Source organism: Phaenicophaeus curvirostris, chromosome 4 (genome assembly GCF_032191515.1).
Source record: "Phaenicophaeus curvirostris isolate KB17595 chromosome 4, BPBGC_Pcur_1.0, whole genome shotgun sequence".
Classification (NCBI taxonomy): Eukaryota; Metazoa; Chordata; class Aves; order Cuculiformes; family Cuculidae; genus Phaenicophaeus; species Phaenicophaeus curvirostris.
In genome coordinates, this window is record NC_091395.1 from 64,250,855 (window position 1) to 64,272,717 (window position 21,863).

General features: G+C 39.4%; 1 protein-coding gene across 1 annotated transcript in view; it reads left to right on the forward strand.

The window, feature by feature from the left end:
• The window catches only part of SLC2A9 (solute carrier family 2 member 9), a 102,451-nt gene that overhangs the window by 21,880 nt on the left and 58,708 nt on the right, over positions 1-21,863 (forward strand). The window contains exon 6 of the mRNA XM_069856332.1: positions 13,480-13,612. Within this exon, the coding sequence (XP_069712433.1) occupies positions 13,480-13,612 (133 nt within the window). The remainder of the gene's footprint in view (positions 1-13,479; positions 13,613-21,863) is intronic.

Sequence of the window (21,863 nt, forward strand, 5' to 3'; positions counted from 1 at the left end):
AGAAGTAGGTTCAAGATATTTGCTGGCTATTTTTCAGTTGCCAGCACCTCATTGATTCGCATCCTGACTTCTGTTCACTGATTATATAAAAACTTCTTATCAAATTGTTCCCATATTATTTAATTTTTTTCTCCCCCTTTTTTTTCTGTTGGAGAAGTCTTTGTTGTATTTGAAGTGAGGCTGGTTTCCAGATCCAGAGCTGCCATATGTTGGAGACAGCTATGCATTTGTGGTGTCTTATTAATAACTTCAGCTGTAAATGTCAAGCAAACTATTCCTTTCCTCAGAAGCCTGAGGTCTTTTGCATTATACTTAGGCCAAGGCTCTAATACACCATTCTGCACTGTAATTCCATCTTTGTAAAATTCATAAATAGTTTAAAGCAAATAGACAGGAAAATTGAAGTCAATCGGAGTTTGTCAGCAGTGATCAGCTGTTCTGTGCAACTGCTTGCACTAGCATGTGGAAAACCACCTTTGTTAAGTCAGTCTAACAATGTCCAGCTTTTTAATGATCGTGTTGTAAAATATTACAGGAGTATTTTTGTTGCTCTATGGTTGTTGGTTGCTTGTTTCTGTCAGAATTGGTTGTAAATAATATTAGTTAGAAATACTTTTCTACTGTCATTGTTTTGTAACAATTTTCTGTCGTGCCTCTATTACTTGTAACTTGAACAAATATCTAAGAGGTTATTAACCATAGTAGCTAAACAGTGATGGTTTTGAAGAAAGGAGGGACAACGGCAGAGTTAGGCATCTTGCTCGAAGAGACTGGAATGGGAATAGACATGGGGAGTGCTGCAGGTATGGCTGAGGTCCTGTCCTGTAAGAAAAGGTACCAGCAGCTTTGCTTGAGTGGCTGAGTAGATAGACAGAAGGGAAGAGTAACCAACTGCATCACGTTAATACAAGAAAGAAGAACTATAGAGGGTATACAGTGGCTTAGTCTTAAAGACAGTACTGCTACAGGAATAACTTTTTATAAATGTGAGTAATTGCATGTTGAAATTCATCAGGATGATGTTTGGAACAGACTCCCGGCTGAGGTAGCTTGAGCAGAAAATTTAACTTTTAAATTGGAGTTTGATGCATTTATTTGGATTGTATGAGGTTGTTGCCTTTAGTCGTTGTGTAGAAGTCTTTCAACAGAAAAGGAAAGCATTTATATAGGCCACGAGACATAGCCTTACAAGCATTTATTAATAACCTAATTGCTAACTTCCTCCATTATCAAATGCAATGGCGTTCCTTTAAATGTGGAAGTGTGATAAAAATAGCTCTGAAGCACTAAGTATTACTTGAGGCAATTTTGAAAGTCTTCACTGCTTTTTGTGTCACTTAGGTTAAGCATCCCCAAAGTGATTTTTTAGCAATCTTTTGTTTATGAAGACCAGCCCAGGTGAAGCAGGAGATGTGTGGACAGCCTCAGGTTCTGTGCTGGGGGGCAATGGTCAGCTTTGGCTATGTTACTGTCTTAAGGCTGGTTGGCTGTTTCCTGTTCCTTTGCCTTCCCAAGCTTTCCATTGGAAGGGCTGATGGTGAGAATCTTCTTGTTTCCTTCTGATACCTTTTCATGCCAGTTCTATCAGCTGATTCTCGTTATTTCATTATTCTTTTCATCAACTTTCGTTTGTCCCTTAATATCATTCTCTCTCCCCTCCAAAGTGTGTTTGCCTTCTCTTCCTCCCATCACTTGTGATCTTTGCATTTCAGGTTAGACTTCATCTCCTCTAATAAAATAAGCTCTTTAATCAGTATCATACTGTATTGACAGGAATTTGCCAAACACTACTATATCCAATTTTTAATTTATAGTGTAAAAGAGCAGATGCAAAAGAAGAATAACAATCTAGCAATGATTGTAATACTTAAGTACAGGCATTGGTTTGGATTCTGAATATATAGGTTTTTATTCTATTTGTCTTCAGGGGTACTTTTAGAGTATTAGGTCTGAGGAAGGTGTTTGTTTAATGAGTGACACTTACCAGAAGTGATTATTCCAGAGGAGGAAAGTTGCTGTCATAATACTGGTCCTCTGCTGCTGTGGTTTGGTATTCTGATTTTCTTTCCCCTGTCTTAATAGTCTCCCCCTCCAACAAATACCCAAAATACTTTTATTAAACGTTCTGGTACTTGTAGGTCATAACCTGTGGGAAACCACATCTCTGTTGAGGTTTGGGAAATTACATGATGGTAAAATTGGCTGGTGGTCATGCTGCAGAGCACAACCACTTTAGTGTGCTGTCCTCCTTCTCTCCACCACTGACTGCTGAGAGCAGTGTGCTCGTTTTCATGTGCTAGCATCTTGTTTTAGTCTTGTGCAAGCCAGAGCCCTAAATTCTTCAGGAAGCCATGGCAACTGTACATGACAACTTGGTGCTGGCCCACAGGAATGCAATCATGTTATCAGCTGTAATGTGGGCACTGAATTGCTCCTACTGTCTATAAGATTATTTAATTTGGGCCATTTTTTATTATATAGCATGTGCAGCTTTCTGTATATCTGACTGAAGAGAAAAACAGATATTAAGATAAGAGGAAACTGTTTCAGACACTCACTTCTTCAAACACTCCCCTTCAGGTGTTTCCATTCTCTCTGTTTCTGTGATTCTGCAGGTTAATCACCCAGCCCATTTTTCTAACAAATTGCTCCCTGCAAAGGCCCAGTGCATTGTCAAATTTACTTTTGAAAGTTTAAATTTACACTTACCCTCTTGGGGGAATATTGTCTGGCCTGATACCTGCATAGTCCACGTATCTTCATGTGTCTTTTTGTAACTACTCATCTAGTTCCTCCTGCATGTAATATCCTGCTCCAAAGGTTTTCCTTAGGACAGTAACAACTTTTAAATATTTTAGACCACCAGGCTAAACTGGATTTCTTGCCTATTGCCGTCTTTTCCTCAGACTTCTGCTTTAAGCCTTGTTTCCCATGGTGCATAAGGTCTTGCCAAGCTGTAGTTGTTTCCCCTGGAGTTGCTCCAAGTTGCTGACTGGGTCTAGCTGCTTCTCTGACCAGAACAGGTGTTTGCCATAGGTAGGCTGATGGAAAAATAGATTTTGTTTACTTTGGGAACCCTATTCAATGTACTCCAAGTGTTTCTAGGTCATGCACACACATGCTTGTCTAACTATATTGCGCTATTTCATAGTGGATATTATGACAACGTAAAAATCTTGCTTTGTTTACATCCTAGGACTTACTAGAGTAACAATTTCTGAATAATCAGTATTGCTGCTGTAGCTGTTTCCAGGGAAAAAAAAATGTGGAGCAGATGGAAAAACCATAAAATTCCTAATGTGTCCATATCTTGAATGTTGGTGTGTTTGGTCATTCTGCTTTCAAAAACAGTGTAAACAACCAATAAGAGATAAGGAGGGAGCAGCAATGATTAGAGATGGGTAGTGCCCTCCTGAGGAGGAATGGCTGGATTAAGGCTCAGCAGCTTTTATAGGTAGCAGCTTTTATATTACATAAAGTAATGCAAACGAAGTGCACCAGAGAAGACTATGAATTGTCTTTTTAAGTGACACACTGTCTTTGCCTAGATTTTCCTTGACCTTTTTTTAAATGCAATGTGACAAATTCCAAATGTAAAACTGTTGTGTAAGTGGTTATGAACTTTATTAACTGGATGTTATCTTTGTCATTGAAACAACAGGAATTACAGTTTTACATTCTACTTTTTGAGGGGAACTTGAGCAGCTTTAATGTATAGCTGGGTACAGATTACCTGTTTTTAAAAACCGAGCTGGCTGGAAATAAGTCTGTAACACATGGTAATACTGGCCAAACTGTCCTTGCCTGCCAACTGGTTTCCTAAGGCTCTTAAATCTGAGCTCAAAGACTTCAGCTAAACTGCATATGCAAATACATGAGTAATCCTGTTAGTTTCAGTGGGACAGTTAATGATCCTAGGAACATGTTGCTTGGTGGAGCCTATTGTAATATATAAGTTGCTAGGGTCTTAAGAGCAAAAGATTAGTGTCAGACATGGGAAAAATAAACTAGGAATTTGGCTTATCAGTTCTGGCACCAAATTTATTTTTTTTTAACTTTGATCAGGAGTCACCTAAGCTTGGAGCGAGGCATTGAGGACAGGTTTCAAGTACTCCTGTAAGTGCTCTGCCATTGAGATAGACTTGCAAATGGTGACTCCACGTAACCCTAGTCCCTGCAATTTCTCAGGACTGCTGAGCTTGTTCAGTGTTCCTTAAAAGCACAGAAGCAAAGCTCATTTGTATTCTTATAGTAAAATGCAAAATTCTGAATTAAATGCTAGAGCCTTCCCAGAAGAGTGTTTTAAGACATGTGCTGAGAATGCAGGAGACACGTTGGTGCTTGTACATGGCTGCTCAAATTTGTAAAGGGATATTATGTGCTAAGAATAGCTCAGAAAAACACCCTTACTGTGGAAGGAACTTATAAATATGATCTCTTTTTTCTGTTAAAAAAAAAAGAAAAATAGAACAAAAACATGCTTCAGCACTTATTTGGGTAATCACTGATTTCAACAGGTGTTTACATGCCTTTTTGAGCCTGCATTGATCATGGATGGAAATCTGCCTGCACTTCTTGGAAATTAATACCAGACATGCCAATTAAAAATTGATTGAGGTAGTGATTTTGAAGGTGACAATCGTTTTTAAATGTTTTCTAGGTTCCTCTTTTATCTAGCGATGGGAAGTTTCCTTCATCTTTTCACAGTAACATAAGACACTTGGGGTTTTTATTGCTGAAGCAATTTCCGTGTCATTTATCAAGGCGCTTGTGCTTAATTACACGCTGTAAGTTGCTGATCAGGGTCTTGGAGGTCACCTCACCCAACAATTGGTGCAGCCAAGGAAAGCTACTGTGCAGCCACCAGGCTAGAGATACACTACCTTGATGGCGCTGACAAGGGCACAGAAACATTGCCAGGACCCTCTGGGTTGTTGCATATTCATAGTTCAATTGTACCCCCGGGAAGAGAAGGTCTGCTCTGTTACACCAGCCCGGTTGGTGGGATGTGGTGGGTGTTGATGTATTTGTAATTGAGACATTAAATGAGGTATTTCGTTTATATCTGCTATGGAGCAGCTGAGATTATGTATTTACTAGAGATTATAAATCAGCGTTTTATTGGTTCCCCAGGCAGACACAGAGGTATTTATTCATCGCTTTTCTGTACAGAACTCATTAAGTAATGCATGGGAAAGCAGCTGTGAGTCTTTGTATTTGCAAATGAGTTTCAGTCCATTAAGGCTGTACTGTGTGGCTGATTGGCCATATGTAATATTCAAATGTTATAGTTTTGCATTTGTGAATGGGAGTGTCATACAGGAGAGGATTTGTCTGAATGTATTAAGTGGAAATATGGTCACAGAAGGAAGTTATGCAGGTATTTATTTATTAGACTTACTGCTGAACAACAGACTTGATGGCAGAGCATCTAATGTTTGGATGATAATTTATCAGCAGTGAGGACTAATTTCTCATAGACAGTTGAAACAGTGCCCCTCTTGAGAAGATAAGGTTTCTATGTAGCGATACTCTGTTTAATTAGGTCAGCTGGAAAAGCACTAGACAAGCTTTCAGGGAAAAATATCCTTCAACACATCTGAAGTAAAGTATTCAAAATATCATGGAAGTTGAGAGTAATTGCTTTTAATTTGTTACACTGCTTTCTCTTGATTCACTGAAACACGGTTAACACACAGAACTGAACTATCATCATTTATGTTGTTTATATATGTAAGGTTTGACTTTTTGCTTCTTTGACAGACTTTTAAAAAAGATTTTTGCACTTATTGTAGTTGACCTAATAACAGGTATTATCTGTCTACAAACCTCATCCCATGTTGGTTTGACTCTGCTTCAGAAGCTTACAAGCAAGAAACCTTTTAGATGAAGATTTGCCTGTCTCCTTAGTGCTCGAGTATCTGCTAATATTTACAAATCTGTTACTAAGCAGTAAATTAAAATTATTCCTTCCCAGTGTGCTTCACGTGCTGGAGAGATAAGCACCATTAAACCTTTTTGATGGTTCTGGATGATTAATATTTCAGTTTAATTTCCATTGTCCTTTGTAAAATCATCCATTATTGCAAATTCACATCCTAATATGTAATTTTCTCCTTTACAAATTGGGTGTTAATGTTGTGGTAAATTGATCAAGCATCAGACAGTAGCATACAGTCATCCTGTTGAGGGTATGTTTTTTAGACTTGTGTTTCTTCGTTTGCTTTTGAAACCACTGACAAAAAGAAAAATCAGTAGGTATAATCTTGATTAATATTTTGGAGGATTTTTGTAGCTTAAAGCAAATGTCAAATTTAAATGAGATTTTTTTTTAATCTAAAACAGATATGTCACTTAGTGTCACAATGAAGCAGTGAGCTGTTTCAGTTATTTTTAAAACAAGACATGGGCTTTGGGGTTGCTGGGCTTTTTTCATAACTTTGACATATGTTAGTCTAACCTTTATAACTTTGGTTTGGCAAAATATAATCAGCGTAAAAAAAAAAATTAGATCTGATGTAATTTCTCACTGCCCTGAAGCATTGTTTCGCCTTCTGCTGCAGGCCCAGGAGGATGCAGGTCTCTGGAGGTTTGTGTGTGGCATCTGCAGGTCCCATAGGCACACCCAAAGTACTCTTGGGCATCAAAATGATACTATATGCTTATGTTCAACCAAATTAATCTTATCCTCTTCAAGTATTTTACTTGACTATTTTGTATTATTTGTGGAAGCTAACCTGAGTCTACATGCATAGCTGAAAGGAAGTTTAGTCAGAAATTTTGTGTACCTCCAACATACCTCTAATATTTCTTTCTAAAGAAGGTCAAGGGTGTATGCTGGTTGCTGATAATAATGCTGTCTGAAAGCTCACCATTTCCCACTACTTTTCTCAGAAATGAGTAAGCAGTGAAGGCAAATTACTCTGTTTAAGTGTTAAGCAAAAAGCCAGTTGTTGTTTCCAGGAAAAAGTTGGACCAAAAAGCATCTTGGGAGCTTGCAACAGGCAGTTTGGTTCTCCTTCTCAATATATGCAACATGATCTAATCTGCAATTTAGAGGACATAAGGTTATGGGATTTGGATACCAGACACTTTCAAGGCTGTTTTAAGTCCTAATCCACAGGTGATTTACTCAGTAACAAAAACCTCCCACTGATTTCTGTGAATTTGAGCTTAGGATTGTACAGCTTTAAGTCTGGTAACTTTCTGTACTATTCAGTACTTGAGAAGGCACTGAGGCTTGAGTAAACTTATGTCAGAGCTATCTCTGTAGTAGTGACAAATAAAAATAAATACACACCTGGATGCAGAAAAGAGATGAAATACGCATGCTATCTGGGTTGGCTCTGTAAGGTAAGCAATTAGTAACAATTATTAAAACATTTTGACAGCAGTAGTTTGCAGGAGTGGTCATGCAAAAAGAAAAGGGTTGCAGGGCTGCAGCTGTTGGTGAGTTTAGTGTCCTCCTCTGCAGCCAGAGAAGTTTATAGAGAGGCGTTTGGAGCGGTAAGAGGAAGGTAGTTGTCCTGCACATTATGTGAGTAGCTGCTCTGAAGCCTGAGATGCAGAAGTACTCATTTCTCAGCTGCCTCATGATCATCACCGCTGTGCCATACCCTTGGCTCAAGGAAGAAAAGACAGTTGTAATGTGAAGGAATTAGTTCCATCTCAGTGCTTTTTCAGTCTTTGGTCTCAAGCCAGTGAGGTTGCACTTCACATTTAGGGGTGTTTTCTGTGGCACAGTAGCAGATAAATAGAGAAAATGTGGGCTTGTGCGGTCTTCTCAGTTTCATACAATGAAGTAAGTCTGCTCACTCTGTTCTGAGCAGGAATCTGATTATTTTTGTGTGGCAAATGGATTGGTTTTGATATGAAGTTTTTGTGCCAAGTCTCTACTAAAAGCTGTAAGATTCAATTACTTGAACAATGCTACTCAACAACTTTTTTGCCTCAGTCTTCACCGACAGCCGTTCTCTTCACCCCTCCTGGGTCAATGGACAACAAGAAGGGGATCGGGCGGCACAGTCCCTTCCACTGTAGGGGAGCATCAGGTTCATGACCAGCTGAGGAACCTGAACATATATAAGTCTATAGGACCTGAGGATATGCATCAGAATCCTGAGGGAATTGGCTCATGTGGTTGCCAAGCCACTCTCCATAGTATTTGAAAAGTAAGGGGAAGTCACTGGTGACTGGAAGCAGGGCAACATTGTGCCTTTTTTTAAAAAAGGGTAGAAAAGATGACCCTGGGAATTCTTGACCTGTCAGCTTTGCCTCTGTGCCTGGGAAGATCATGGAAGAGATCCTCCTAGAAGCTCTGCTAAGAGAAGGTGGAGGAAAGGGACGTGATTAGAGGCAGCCAGCATGGCTTCACCAGGGGCAAGTCCTGTCTGACTAACCTAGTGGCTTTCTATGATGGAGTAACCACACAAATGGACACAGGAAAATCAATGGATGTAATCTAATGGGAGGTGTCCCTGCCCATAGCAGAGGGTTTGGAATTGGATGATCTTTAACATCCCTTCCAACTCAAACCATTCTGTGATTCTATGATTTTGATGCCCTAGGGGTCCTTAGATATCCCTGTAGTACTGCCACATGTGACACAGAAAACCCCAAAGACCTGAGCAAGGCAAGGCAAGATGCTTCAGAACATCTAGAAATTACAGTAGGTGTAATTCATTTTTTTCTGTGTATGTGGTTATAATTTGCCAAACTGAAGTTTTAAATGTGTTCCTGCTTCTTACAGGAACACGAAGAAGAGCCTGTCAAGTCACTAGTTCCTGGATGTTTTGACTAGCTTGCAAGAGGCTTTTAAAATGTCTGTCTTCCCCATATATAAAATGGATAAATTATGTCATTTTGTATGACACAGCTATTATACAAAAAAATCATTGCTATTTGTCAAGAGCTCAGCACTTGTAAACTCATTCGCCCTCAAAGAATTAATTCCAGAATTAATATTTAAAGGAGTTTGGAATAGTGACTTGTAAATAGACCTGCTCACTGAGAGGTCACAGTTCATCCTGTGCACTGAATGAGAAAAAGGGAGAGTGAGTGTTTTTCTTGATACAATCTCCTGCACGTTTCAAGCAGTGGAGCTAAATGAACCCTTGATAGCTCCAAGAGGCAGCATGCCTGTTATACTGGGATGCAAAGCAGGGCTGGAGTCCTCCAGGCAGTGCCCTGTGCTACCCTGTGTGCAGGCTGCTACCTAGAAGGTGGTGTCTGGGGTTTGCATTTCAGGTGCAGTAATTTCCCCATATCTGTATAATGGACAGGAGACAGGGATGCGGGAAGCATGCCCTGGGGCAGCTGGGATTGAGGGGTGCTCAGCTGGACATGAAAGTTTTTGATATGTATGTGCGCATATCCTTAGCCTTTTCTTTGTTGAATGTATTTTCAAATTTTATTGAGATCTTCCTAATTAGTGAAAATTTGAAATGTAACTATGCTAAAATAGGTCCTTGAACTTCACACAGTGCAGTAGTTCAGCTGCCAGCAGTGCCTGTTGACATTTCCCCATATCAATTTCTTTTCCACCTTTTAATTGTTACAGTGAGTTCCATTATCTGCATTTTAGCTGATGATTCTCTAACATGGTAGCATTTGCTTTACTCTATTCCACTGCAGTTTAATCTTGTCTCAGTTGCAGTTGATAAATCCATGTCATGCTTTATCCATTTCCTTCCCCCCCAACCCTGTTGTATTTCTGCAGCTTTCCATTTTCTTATATCAACCTTTGAGTCTGTGATTGTCAAACTTGCTGTACTATTTAACTGTCTTATGTAAATAGATCAAAGCGGGGGTTTTCATGTTCCAGGCTAAGTGAATATCCATAATGTGACAGTTTAAAATTAAAATCGTACTGTCTTGACATGTTATTTGTACTGATTCTGAGAAGGTGATGAGTCAGGTTCCCTGTAATTAAAATATTTAATGCTCTTTTGAGTTTTTCCTGAGATAAAATGAGATGTAGTTGTTTTCATTTCTCTCTGTAGTGCCTGTATGCTGCTGCTTCCTGATGGCAACTGAGGTAAAATGATAATGGGTCTTTTAAGCCATGCCTACGCTGTCTTATACCTTTACCTTATTATTACTTCTGAGCGTTGTCTTACTTTGTATCCTGCCCTATTCCTCTTTTCCCTGCATCCTTTAATTCTCTTTATATAGTCTAACTCATTTTGATTTTCAGCAATTCATAGTCGGTACCTTTGAACCAACAAGTACATGAACCTTTTAAACTCGTGTTAGTCCTCCTATTTCTTTTCTGTAGTGGGATGAAGAATTTCAACTTGAAAAATGTAAATTAAGAGAAAAGCAAGTGTAATACAGTTCTATAGCATTGAATAGGCACTATCCAAAAACTTTTGAAATGGATGGAGAAGTTTCCATTGATTTCAGTGACTTAGTGATCAACTCATGCCAACAACAGCAAGTCAGAGCATATTTATGATTGCTTTACTTTAAGGTTTTAGAAGTTAGCATAATAAAAATCTTTCTCTAGCATAATAGAAATCTTTCATAGAGGTAATAAACAAAGCTTGATATCATGTGGTGAAAATAGAGGGCTTTTCATTATACTGTCAGGTCTATTGTTTACTGCAAAGAGTTCCTTGTGTAAAATGTGACCAAGTGAAAACCCATGTGCTGGGGGGGGGGGGGGCAGGGATGGGACGGACTTTAAAACATGTGAATGCTTGTTCCAGGTGAATGTCCATAGGTTGGCAGAATGTGAATAACAGCAATATGCAGGAGAGATTTTTTTTTTTCCCTTGGCATTGTGGAAAAAAACCTACAAGTAGTATGATGTCCTGATCGAGAGTAAGATTTTTATCTAGAACTATGGTAAACAAGTTCTAACACCCTACAAACTTTTTAAATGGTACATAGCAAATGTATTTATTATGGGAAATGAGGGTAGAGATTAAATACAACAATGGAAAAATTTTAAATGACTATGTGAAAGAAGTGCCTGATTCCAGGCAGATGTAGACTAAAACTAATCAGTAGTACTGTCTGTTTTCTTAAGTTATTCTTTACAAGCAGATACCTGGTTTTTAATGTGATTCAGTAACTGATCTTGAAATCTTAACCTAAGTTTAATTTTCTAATTTTTAAAGTAAGACTGAGACTCATTTGCTTATAAACAGATTGTTTAATACTCTTGGTTCTCCTATATCAGGTAAAATTCTCTACTTGGCTACATTTCAGAACAATAGAATTCAGAATGAAGAAATAGGATGCTGAAGTCCTCATGGCAGTGGAGTCTCTAAGGAATACTGATAACCTTGAGCTTTAAGTTCTTTGAAAAATTCCCTTTCAAGTTGTTTTCTTATCCCAAGAAATTAAAAAAAAGCCCCAAACCTGTCATTTAAAGGGCAGGTGAAAAGTTTCATTAGTATATACCTTGCGTATTCTGCCTGCGATTTATTATCCCAGGTCCCAATTCAGATTCAGGGCTTGGATTACATCCAATACGTTGCAATACATTGTGTTTTAGCAGTTTTGCTGAAGCTGGAGACTATAAAATAAAAACTATCAACAGAAAGTAGTTTGGGGGCTTTTGACCTTTGATTTGACTATGGAAAATTATATTGGACTGAAATTTATCCAGTTTTGTTTGGACTCCAAATGGATAGATTCATTCTGATGGAAGGATAGGTTCCAAACACTCAGTGCCTCTCAGGACTCAGTCAGCCAGGATGCAGCACAACCTCCTTTGATCTAGCCAAGCTTTTGAAAATGTGCTAGACATGATGCCTGAACAGTAGACTCACTGGGCTCTCAGCAGGCTTTTCAATTAAGAACAAAGCCTCAAATTAGAGGGCATGGAATTAAATAGATGAATACTGAACTTGGAGAAAACTACTAAAGTATTTCATCATGGCATTCACTTGGAGCAAACGGTATCTTAAGAATATGGACAGATCAAGGGCCATTTTGCAGGAGAAAATAATACTGCCGTCACCTTTCTTCTTCAGCTACTTGAAAGTATCCTATCTTGAGACTAAACTCAGAGAGCTAGATGAGCTCTCTGCTGCCTTTCCCAGCCTTTTGCTGAAAGAGCTTTGCTCAGGCCGCCCTCTGTAGCCGGTTTTAAGTAATGAATGTTTGAGGTTGCTAACAGCTTTGTTTCAGTTGATTTCAAAGAAAATTACCAAAGTCAAGTTGCATCTGAAATTGGCTAGTAGTTGAGTAGATTCATATAAATAGTGTTGGTTAGTGCAGCACTTGGTGCTCTTCACCTGCAGTGTGGTGGGACTCTGGCAGGTTAGAGCTGCCTGGCTTCTGGGGGACTTGCCAGAGAGGGCTCATAGATGCTTTGTGTTGGTGGAGATGCTGCAGATGGCTCCCATGTTTCGCGTCCTTGCTGGAGACTTCCAGCAGGCTACTTGCAAAGCAATAGGAAACGTACTCTCTATTTCAGGGACTCAAGAACAAGTTTCAGAAACAGTGTTTCATTTGAACATCTGAGCTAAGTTAGCTAATTCGGAGTTGGAAACAATATAAGGTGTTAGTTTTAGTTATACTACCATAAAACTTCTTTAAGGTCCCGTGACTTTGGGCTGGATAGGTGAAACCCATTTCTTATAATTAAATTACCATGGAAACCAGCTTAAGAGGTGAAATTACTGGCTGCAAGAGAAAACATTCATCAAGACAACCTCAAATCAGTTAGCCAGATACCTTTTTTTGTTAAACTGTGTAGCTGTCTTTTACTCTAATTGCATTGACGGTGTATGCCTTCTTTTCTCAGTGGAAATCAAAACTGCCTGACTGTGTTAGTTGCACCTGTAAGGAAAATGTTGTGTTTTGCCCAGTGGAAGAGGCTTGTGGTGGGACCTCAGTGCAACTTGGTTCATTCCTAGCAGCTGTGAAATGCTGAACAGCCACTGCCTGCATTACACCAAGAGCCACGAAACTGTGATAAACTGCAGATTAGCTGAAGTGTTGCCAGGATTTTACCCATACTATGAAAGTTAGACGACTGAGCCGTATGTGTATATATGTGTGTGTATATATATGTTGGGGTTTGTTTTTTTCTTTTTTAGATCAATTAGATTAGACAAAGAGACATCATGCAGGTTTATGTAACTATATGAAAACAGTGTTGTACTGGTTTTTAAAGCTAATGGATGGTACTGCCATGAGTGGGGATGACACAAAATATATATTTGAGTATATCATATTTTACATGCATATTTTGATGCTGAAGGAAAAGAAAAATATGTTATGTATTGCTGGTTTCCAGCTTCCCCACATCTCTCAAGTTTAGTCAGCTGGCTTGAGTTCTGCCTTCCTCAGGCCTTGAGTAAGGTGATCTGAGGGGGAGGTGTTCAAACTGCTTACACCACTCTGCTCACTGGCACAGAATGTTGAATGATGAAAAGCTAAGCATTTACAATCGAAGTTATTTTTCTTCCTAGTATTGCTGTGGAAAAAGGATTACTGACTTATGTTTGCTTTCATTCGCAGGAATCCCGGTGGCCTTACTTATTTGGAGCAATCATTGTTCCTTCGTTGATACAAGCCGTGGTTCTGCCTTTTCTTCCTGAGAGTCCTCGTTACCTCCTACTTGAAAAACATAACACGAGAAAGGCGGAAAAAGGTATGACTCCTGTCTTGCAACAAAGGATGTTTATTGCACGGATGCAGGCTGGAAAGTAATCCTGATATCATGGTAAAAGCAGAATGTTCCAATAGGAGAGATTCTCTTGACAGTTACTTTTTCCTCACCTTTTTTGTTTGTCTTCATGTTTAAATATAACTCTTGCTTTGAATATTTTTATAAAATAAATCCTTCAACAAACTAACTTATATAGCATTTGGCATGGTTATACAAACCTAACAAAATCATCCTGCTGTTGTGTGTTAGCCACTATATGCAGGGTTCATTTGGGAGTGAAAGATTATTTCAGTCTTCATGGCTCTCCATTACCTACAGTCTTTGTAGTCTGGCTAACAAAACACTGATTCTGTTGCTGGGTTTTGTTTAGTAGCCACTGTGCTTGACTGTGCTTCTGTAATTCAGTAACCTTTGCAGATCTAATGAAACCTCATACACCTATTTAACTGGCTATTTTGAGTGCTTCATATAGCTTGCTTCAGTTTCACAGACACAGACTGGAATAATTTATTCTTACTTCAGGTTCTATCTATAAAAGAATTTGCTTGTATGGTAACAGCTACTGTATACTCTGCCCTGGTAAAATTACCACAGTCAGTTGTAACTTTAGAGATATCATCATGGTATGACTGAGAGAATGTTGAAAATTTCTTTTTCTGTATTATAAGGATGCATTAAAAATAGGAGTGTGTAAGTAAGAAAGGAGTCTGATTATAATACCAAAATATTTGCAGTACATAGCTGAACTTTAAAAATTCTTCCTAAAAGCTTCATTTGAATACAACCTTTGACATTTTTAGTCGCTAACTAGTTGCTTGCAAAATTACCTGTAAAGTGTGAATTAGCCCCTGAAACTTTTAAATTTAATAACGTTTTAGCATGAAATTAATGCAACTTACACTATCTCGTTCTTCTGCTATGAAATGAAACCCTGCCTTTTTTTGTTCTGATGAAATAGAAGTAGAACACTAATGAAGAGAGTCCCATGTTATTTTAGTTTTGGTGTTGAATGAAGAATTTTGTAAATGTTGGAGCCTCAATCATTTAGAGATACAGTAGAGTGTTTAAAGAAAGAAGGAAAGAAAAACAGAGAGAACAAAAGCAACAAGGCTTTGGAGAGAACTCTTTAGCTTTAGAGAGTCAGCAGGGATTTGGTGAGGCAGAGAACAACTTTTCCAGGGGCTGCAAAGGAAAGGGCTTCTCTGCCACTGTGGTCAGACAGCCCAGGAGGGACGCAGTGATGAGTAGCTTGGGGTTGGCTGTTGGGTAACTTCTGCAGCACCACAGGTGGGCTGGGAAGAAACGCCTTTGGGTGCCCAGTTTAAGGTGGCTTATTTGTACTTGATAAAGCTGTAAGTGTATTTCTGGAGTTATGGGTGGCAAAGAGTCAGCATCTGCAGTGCTGTTGCATAATGTCACTCTTGTTATGGGGATCTATTGGAAATACTGCCACACTACCTGGAAATATCACCACCAACAGGGAAGCTGTCTCCCATAGGTAGATTACAAAAACTGCAGAAAATTGGCATTAAAATAGCACCAGCTGCCCTGAAATTTACACTGTTTACTGATGCTTGTAATGGGCCAACTGAGTCTGGGATGTTTTCAGCATATGTGTTATGAAAAGAATTTGAAAGGTAATCTAGAAGCATTGGAGGTGGATTTTGGAGTAGGAGACATGAGGAGATGCACAGCTACCTACACTGTATTTGGCAGTTGAAGGGAAATGACCTTTAGCAACTGGCTTGCTGATTATGAGAAGTCTATAAGTCTATAAATTTAGACACTGAGAAAAAAAAAGTCTAGTATAAAAAAGCTTTTCAAAACAACTGCTTATCAATAAAAGCTTTTGGACCCGATTAATTCTAAAATAAAAATATAATACTGAGATACACTGTAGTACAGACGGAAACTCAATTTCAATTACAGAGCTTTCTAAACAGCTATGGACCGATGATCGTAGACAGAGATTTGCAAAGGACTGTAGGACAGTGAGGTCTATGCATCCTTCTGATTTTCCTTGCCTAGGATAGGATTCCTTGCCTGTCAAGCAGTGGTACTTCCAGAACTGGCCACCTTGTTGCACAGGCAAGGCAGCCTGTATGATATCAGCTGCGGAACAGGCAGGGACGATTCCTAAATATCACTTTCAAGTTTACAATCTATAAAATCTACCTGCAAGGCAACATAGATCGTATCAGCTTACACTTCTGTCCTATGAAATATCTACATACCTTATTATAAGGCATATTAGGAACACAAGTAGTTTTCTTACCATTGCACATCCTTTGTAATCCCCCCTCTCCTAATGCAGATTTTCAGTAACAGTATCTTGGATCTCTGTTCATTGCGGAGATAGTTGGGGAAGGAGTTTGATAGACGCATGGCATGACAGGGCAGTGATATTAGACCCGTGGAGGGGTTTGGAACCTTCCCTCCCACTCCAGGGCACATGGCAAAATCCAAATTAGGTACAACCCAAGTCTTGGATATCTAGAGTAATGCAGTGGAATACCAAAAGCCAGTGGGGGGGAAATTCACAGAGTGAGAGAGTGAATAACAGTGAATCAGCAATCAAGAAAAATCATCTGGGTAACTGTTAGCATTATCTGCAGAAATGCAGAAAGAAAGCTGAGTCCTATGGAGACTAGAGGAGTTTGAGTTATTAAAAAAAGCTACTTCTTGTAAGCCACATAATGATAATGCAATATTCTCCATTTTAATGATGACTATAAAAATGCTTTTGAATTATTTGACTCTTAGGTTAAATCTGCATATTAATATCAGAAATGTACAAGTCTTTCTTCTGACTAAATCCTGTTTCATTCCCCCAGCGGATCACGGCTATTCATGCTAAGGTACATTTCTCTATGGATTATATCTTGTTGCAGAAATATTACTGTCATCTGTAAACAGGGTGTTGTACTTAAGGCAGATGACTACATTAGTCTTTATAAAATACTCTAAAATGTATTTGTATGGCAAAGCTTTTAAAATGGAGATGACAATATTAATCTTCCTAATTGTTTTAGAACAATAAAAATCCAGTGGGATAATGTAGGTCACTGAGTTTCCACAGAGTTCTGCTTCTGGTTTCATTCCCTCATTTTCTTCTGCCTCCAGGAGATAACAAGACTGTAACTACCAAAATACAAGTGGCCTCATTTTCTTTATTTTGGCAGAGGTGTAAGTGATCTTGATGCCTTTAAGTAGCAAATAAGAGGCTGAAAGAGAGAGAAGGACCAAAGTGTGTTGTGTAAGTCACTAAAAAGAGAAGATATGAGGTTAGAGCAGGTGGGCATCACATTATGAATATAAACCACACCACCATGAGAGAAGCTTCTTTGTGAGCACAGAAGAGGCCTCATCTGAGTGATGTCTTCTGAGCTCCACTGATAAGGACCTAACTGGTGCCCTGCTTTCCCCTTTATAACAGTGCAAACAGCGCAGGCTGTGGGTGGCTGAAATGATGTCTGGCCGATCAGATGTTTGGACTTGCTGACTTGCAGCTGTCTGCTGCCAAAAGCAATGCTAACAGCCAAGCTCTGCTTGGCCTTCTGGAGGCCACCATCCTGTGTCTGAGTCCATGAGAACAGCAGGAGCTGAGCTATCATCTCCATGTCCCTCTTTTGAATGTGGGAGAACTGATTTATGTGTTGTAAGGGGAGAATGGTTCACTGGATCAGCAGTGCAATCTGTAAACATGCTTTGCTCAACAAGCTAAAAGTCTGGTAATGAGGAGATGGTAGGACCATCACAGCTCACCCATAAGGTCCTATAACTAACATTCTCCTCTTTTTGTAAGAACAGAAGAGAGGAAAATGTTTGGCATTTAATATTTGTAATTCTTCTTGAGAGGTGATACTATTTTCAGTCCTAGGAGATGTAAGGAGGGGGGAGGGTCAGTAGAATGGCCACCTTCGAATTCCAGAGGGCAGACTTTGGTCTGTTCAGAAGGCTGGCCAATAAAGTTCCATGGCAGGGAGTCCTTAAGGGCAGAGGAGCCCACTGGGGCTGGATGCTTTTTAAGAAGGCATTTCTGGTGGCACAAGGGCAAACCATCCCTGTGTACCACAAAATGAGCTGGCAGGGAAGAAAACTGGCCTGGCTGAGCAGAGAGCTCTGTGTGGAAATCAGGAAAAAAAGGAAAATATATGAAGTTTGGAAGAAGGGGCAAGCATCTTGGTAGGACTACAGAGAGGAAATGAGATCATGTAGAGATAAAATGAGAGGGCTAAGGACCAATTAGAACTTAGACTGGCCCATTCTGTGAAAGACAGACAGGCGCACCCTTTGCTGGGTAGAAAACTGGCTATATGGCTGGGCCCAAAGCGTGGTGGTAAATGGAGTTAAATCCAGCTGGAGGCTGGTCACAAGTGGTGTTCCCAAGGGTGTGGTGCTGGGTCCAGCCCTGTTCAATATCTTTATCAACAACCTGGATGAGGGGATCAAATGCACCCTTAGCATGTTTGCAGGCAACACTAAACTAGGAGGTTCCTGAAGTGTTGATCTGCTTGAGGGTAGGGAGGCTCTACAGAGGGATCTGAACAGGCTGGATCAATGGGATGAGGTTTAACAAGGCCAAGTGCAGAGTCCTGCACCTGGGACACGAAAACCCCATGCAGCACTACAGGCTTGGGGCAGAGTGGCTTGAAAGCTGCCTGGCAGAGAAAGACCCAGGGGTGTTAGTCGACAGCCGACTGAACATGAGCCAGCAGTGTGCCCAGGTGGCCAAGAAGGCCAACAGCATCTTGGCTTGTATTAGAAATGGTGTGACCAGCAGGACCAGGAAAGTGATTCTGCCCCTGTACTCAGCACTGGTGAGGCCACACCTTGAATCCTGTGTTCCGTTTTGGGTCCCTCACTGCAAGAAAGACATTGAGGTCCTGGAGCACGTCCAGAGAAGAGCAACAAAGCTGGTGAAAGGGCTAGAGAACAAGTCTTACGAGAAGTGGCTGAGGGAACTGGGGTTGTTTAGCTGAGAGAAGAGGAACCTGAGAGGAGACCTTACTATTCTCTACAACTACCTAAAAGGAGGTTGTAACGAGGTGGGTGTTGGTCTCTTCTCCCAAGTGATAGGTGATAGGACGAGAGGGAATGGCCTTTAGCTGCGTATGGGGAAGTTTAGATTGGGCACTAGGAAAAATTTGTTCTCTGAAAGGGTTATCAAGCACTGAAACAGTCTGTCCTGGGAGGTGGTTGAGTCACCATTCCTGGAGGTATTTAAAAAGAAGGTAGATGAAGTGCTTAGGGATATGATGATTTAGTAGTGGGCAGGTACAACTGGACTTGATGATCTCAAAGGTCTTTTCCAACCAGGGATTCTGTGATTCTTCATAACGCTCACCAGACATTGGAAGAGAAATGGATATTTAAATGTTTGAGGGGGAGGACATTGGAAGGAGATTGTTATTCAGTTGCTTGAGAGTAGTGGGAGTGAAGAGTAACAGGGATAGAAAAAGGAAGAGAAAGAAAAAACTGCTGCTAGAATTACGTCAGACAGTTTACCATCAAGCTCTAGGCCAGTAAGAACAAGAATTTGACTATTACTTGCATGCCAAGTAGACCCCTGAATTGTGATGGTGGCAAAGAGGCAATATAAATAAAAACAGTAATAGCAGTACATTTTTGACTAACAACACTTTTAGTTGGAGAGTTTCTGTTTTGAAGAATACCATTAGAAGAAGGAAGTCAGCTGACAGATTGTCAGAGAACAAGAATATTGTTATGTCTTAAGGATCAAATAACTTAGATAAAATGTCACAGTAACTTCTGTTGGTGACATACAATATCTATTCATTAGCTGTGTTCAGTCATACATCAATACTCCTGTGATTATGAAAGTATGGGTGTAACAGATCTAAAAAGATGTAGATTTAAATTCTATCTGCATATCTATAATTTTTATATGTCTCTAGGCATTATGATCTACACTTAGGAAAGGAAGAGACAGTCACAACTACTAGACTTGCTGGCTTATGGCAGAGACTCCACCTCAAGTGGCTGCTGACTGCCAGAAGATGGAGTGATCATAGTATATCTGTCTTGTTTTTCCTAAACCTCGTGTCTCTGACAAAGGTTACTTGATTCACTGGACCTTTGACACAACTTAGTTTACCAGTTTTTGTATTACTTTAGGCTTGCATGTGGATATTTTTTTCTACTTCTGTGTCTTGACTGATTTCAAGTGAACGTGAACAGGCCTATTTTGTGTTGATGATCTGTGAAACCAGATATAAGAGCAAGTAAAGATGTAATCCCAAACTGCATAATAACAGAAGATCTATGTGTGTTTACTTACGAGAAGGAGGTGACACATGGGTAAAACGCCTAAGCCTTCTGCTTGCAGTTATAGTTACTGAATTGGAATTGCAAATTTGAGATCTATTCTTAAACTCTGCTATGCTACATGCTTGTAGTTAATTGAGATTTTTTACTGGATTTCAGTAGCTGTTTAAATCTCTTCTAGTAAGGTATATCCAAATTATTCTTCTGGCTATTCAGTACTCTAATAAAATTAGTAGTATATGAAAATATATGAACATAGTTTTTTCATTTTGCCAAGTATTTTTGTGTTGAGATGGAGTTACTAAAGGGAAATTATTACAGAACTCTGATTCAAAAGCATTGAAGTTGGGTGAACCTTTTGCAAGAGCCAAGATCAACAGCAAGGAATCCCATGTGTCTACTGCCACTGAGAACAGCAGCCAGCATTAATAGGAGATGCCCCACTGGGTCCATCCAGCCCAGCGTTCTGTCTCCCAGGGTGGCCAAAGAAGATGCTGTTTGAGCAGAGCTTAGACAAACTTTTGTGTTAAAGTCTCTGGATTTAATATAGTTAGTCATCAGTGAGGTGAAAGCAAACGTGTCTATGGGAAAGAGATGATGATACCTATGCAGCTTTTAAAGACAGTACTGACCTGATTTTATTCAGACTTTTGAACCACTTTCAAATGTTTCACATTCACATAGCTGAGACGAATAAAAGCTGGTGTTGTAAATGGAAGAGTTTCCTACCTACTTTCCTCTTGACTGGAACCATCCACTTATCTTGCTAATTATAAAGGCAGTGTACCAGCTTTTGAAAGCCAAGCATCTAGGGCTTCTGATCCAAGGGAATTTAAAAGAAATCTGGGAAAGCTCTACAAGTTGCTAGAACTGTAACTCCTTAGATTGTTGTAAGTGTGACATAAAAATAAGACTTCCCTATAGAGAGAAGCAGCCAGTCATAGATGGAAATGAGTCCTCGCATCAGAGAAAGGAATGAGTGCTGTGCTTCTTATTGCTAATAATGCAGGGGTTTAAGGTTTAAAATGAGTAGAATTGAACATCACATGCTGAAAGACCTTTGAGTTTTCCCATCTCCCTGCTAATGCACAATTTAATTCCACATTGATTACGTATAGAATTGTGATTCTTTCTGTACTGGAAAACTGTTAATGGAAGAAAATTAAAGATACGCTGAGTAGCAGGAAAATGTGTTTTTCCAAGACTGAGTATTGCCTACTCAAAAAAAAATGCATATATAGCATAGCATTTTCTTAGCCTTTTTTGACTTGTTTATAATTTTAAGTGTTCATCAAAGCTTCCTAGTGGCATTTGCATCTCTGGTCCTAATACCAGGGAGAGAAGAAAAAGAAAACAGATGTCTATGGGGTTTTTGCCTTGTATTTGGTAATTTTGGTAATTACATTTTTTCACTTCCCGATCCCTCTAGAAATACAGCTAAGTTCCTAACGCAGAAAAGACAGATTGCTTTCATTTTACTTCACTATGCCTGTGTTTTTGTCTTGTGCACCCTGCAGGAATGCTGAGGATCCTAAGGGCAGGAAAAATAAAGAAAATTGTGCATTGACCTAATTCACACTGATAAACCAGATGCATAAAAAAATGATAGAATCTTTTCAAGGAAGAGTATGATGATATAGGTCTGGTTGTTCTCATCTTAATCTGAATTTTTCTTTATCAGTGCTGTAATAATGCTGAGGAAAGTGTGATTTAAGCATGAAACATTGCCTGTAACATACCATAGGCACACATTCTTCTAATTTTACATTTCTTATCATGGCCTTTAAATACACTGCACTCATTTTAACATGCCATTAATGTGTCATTTTTTAATACGTGGGCAGCACAAGGACAAAACTCAGCAGCTCAAATTCTGTATGTTGAGGTTTGAGTTTGTTAATTCATTTCTTATTGTAAGCCTACATAAAAAGATAAATGTCATGCT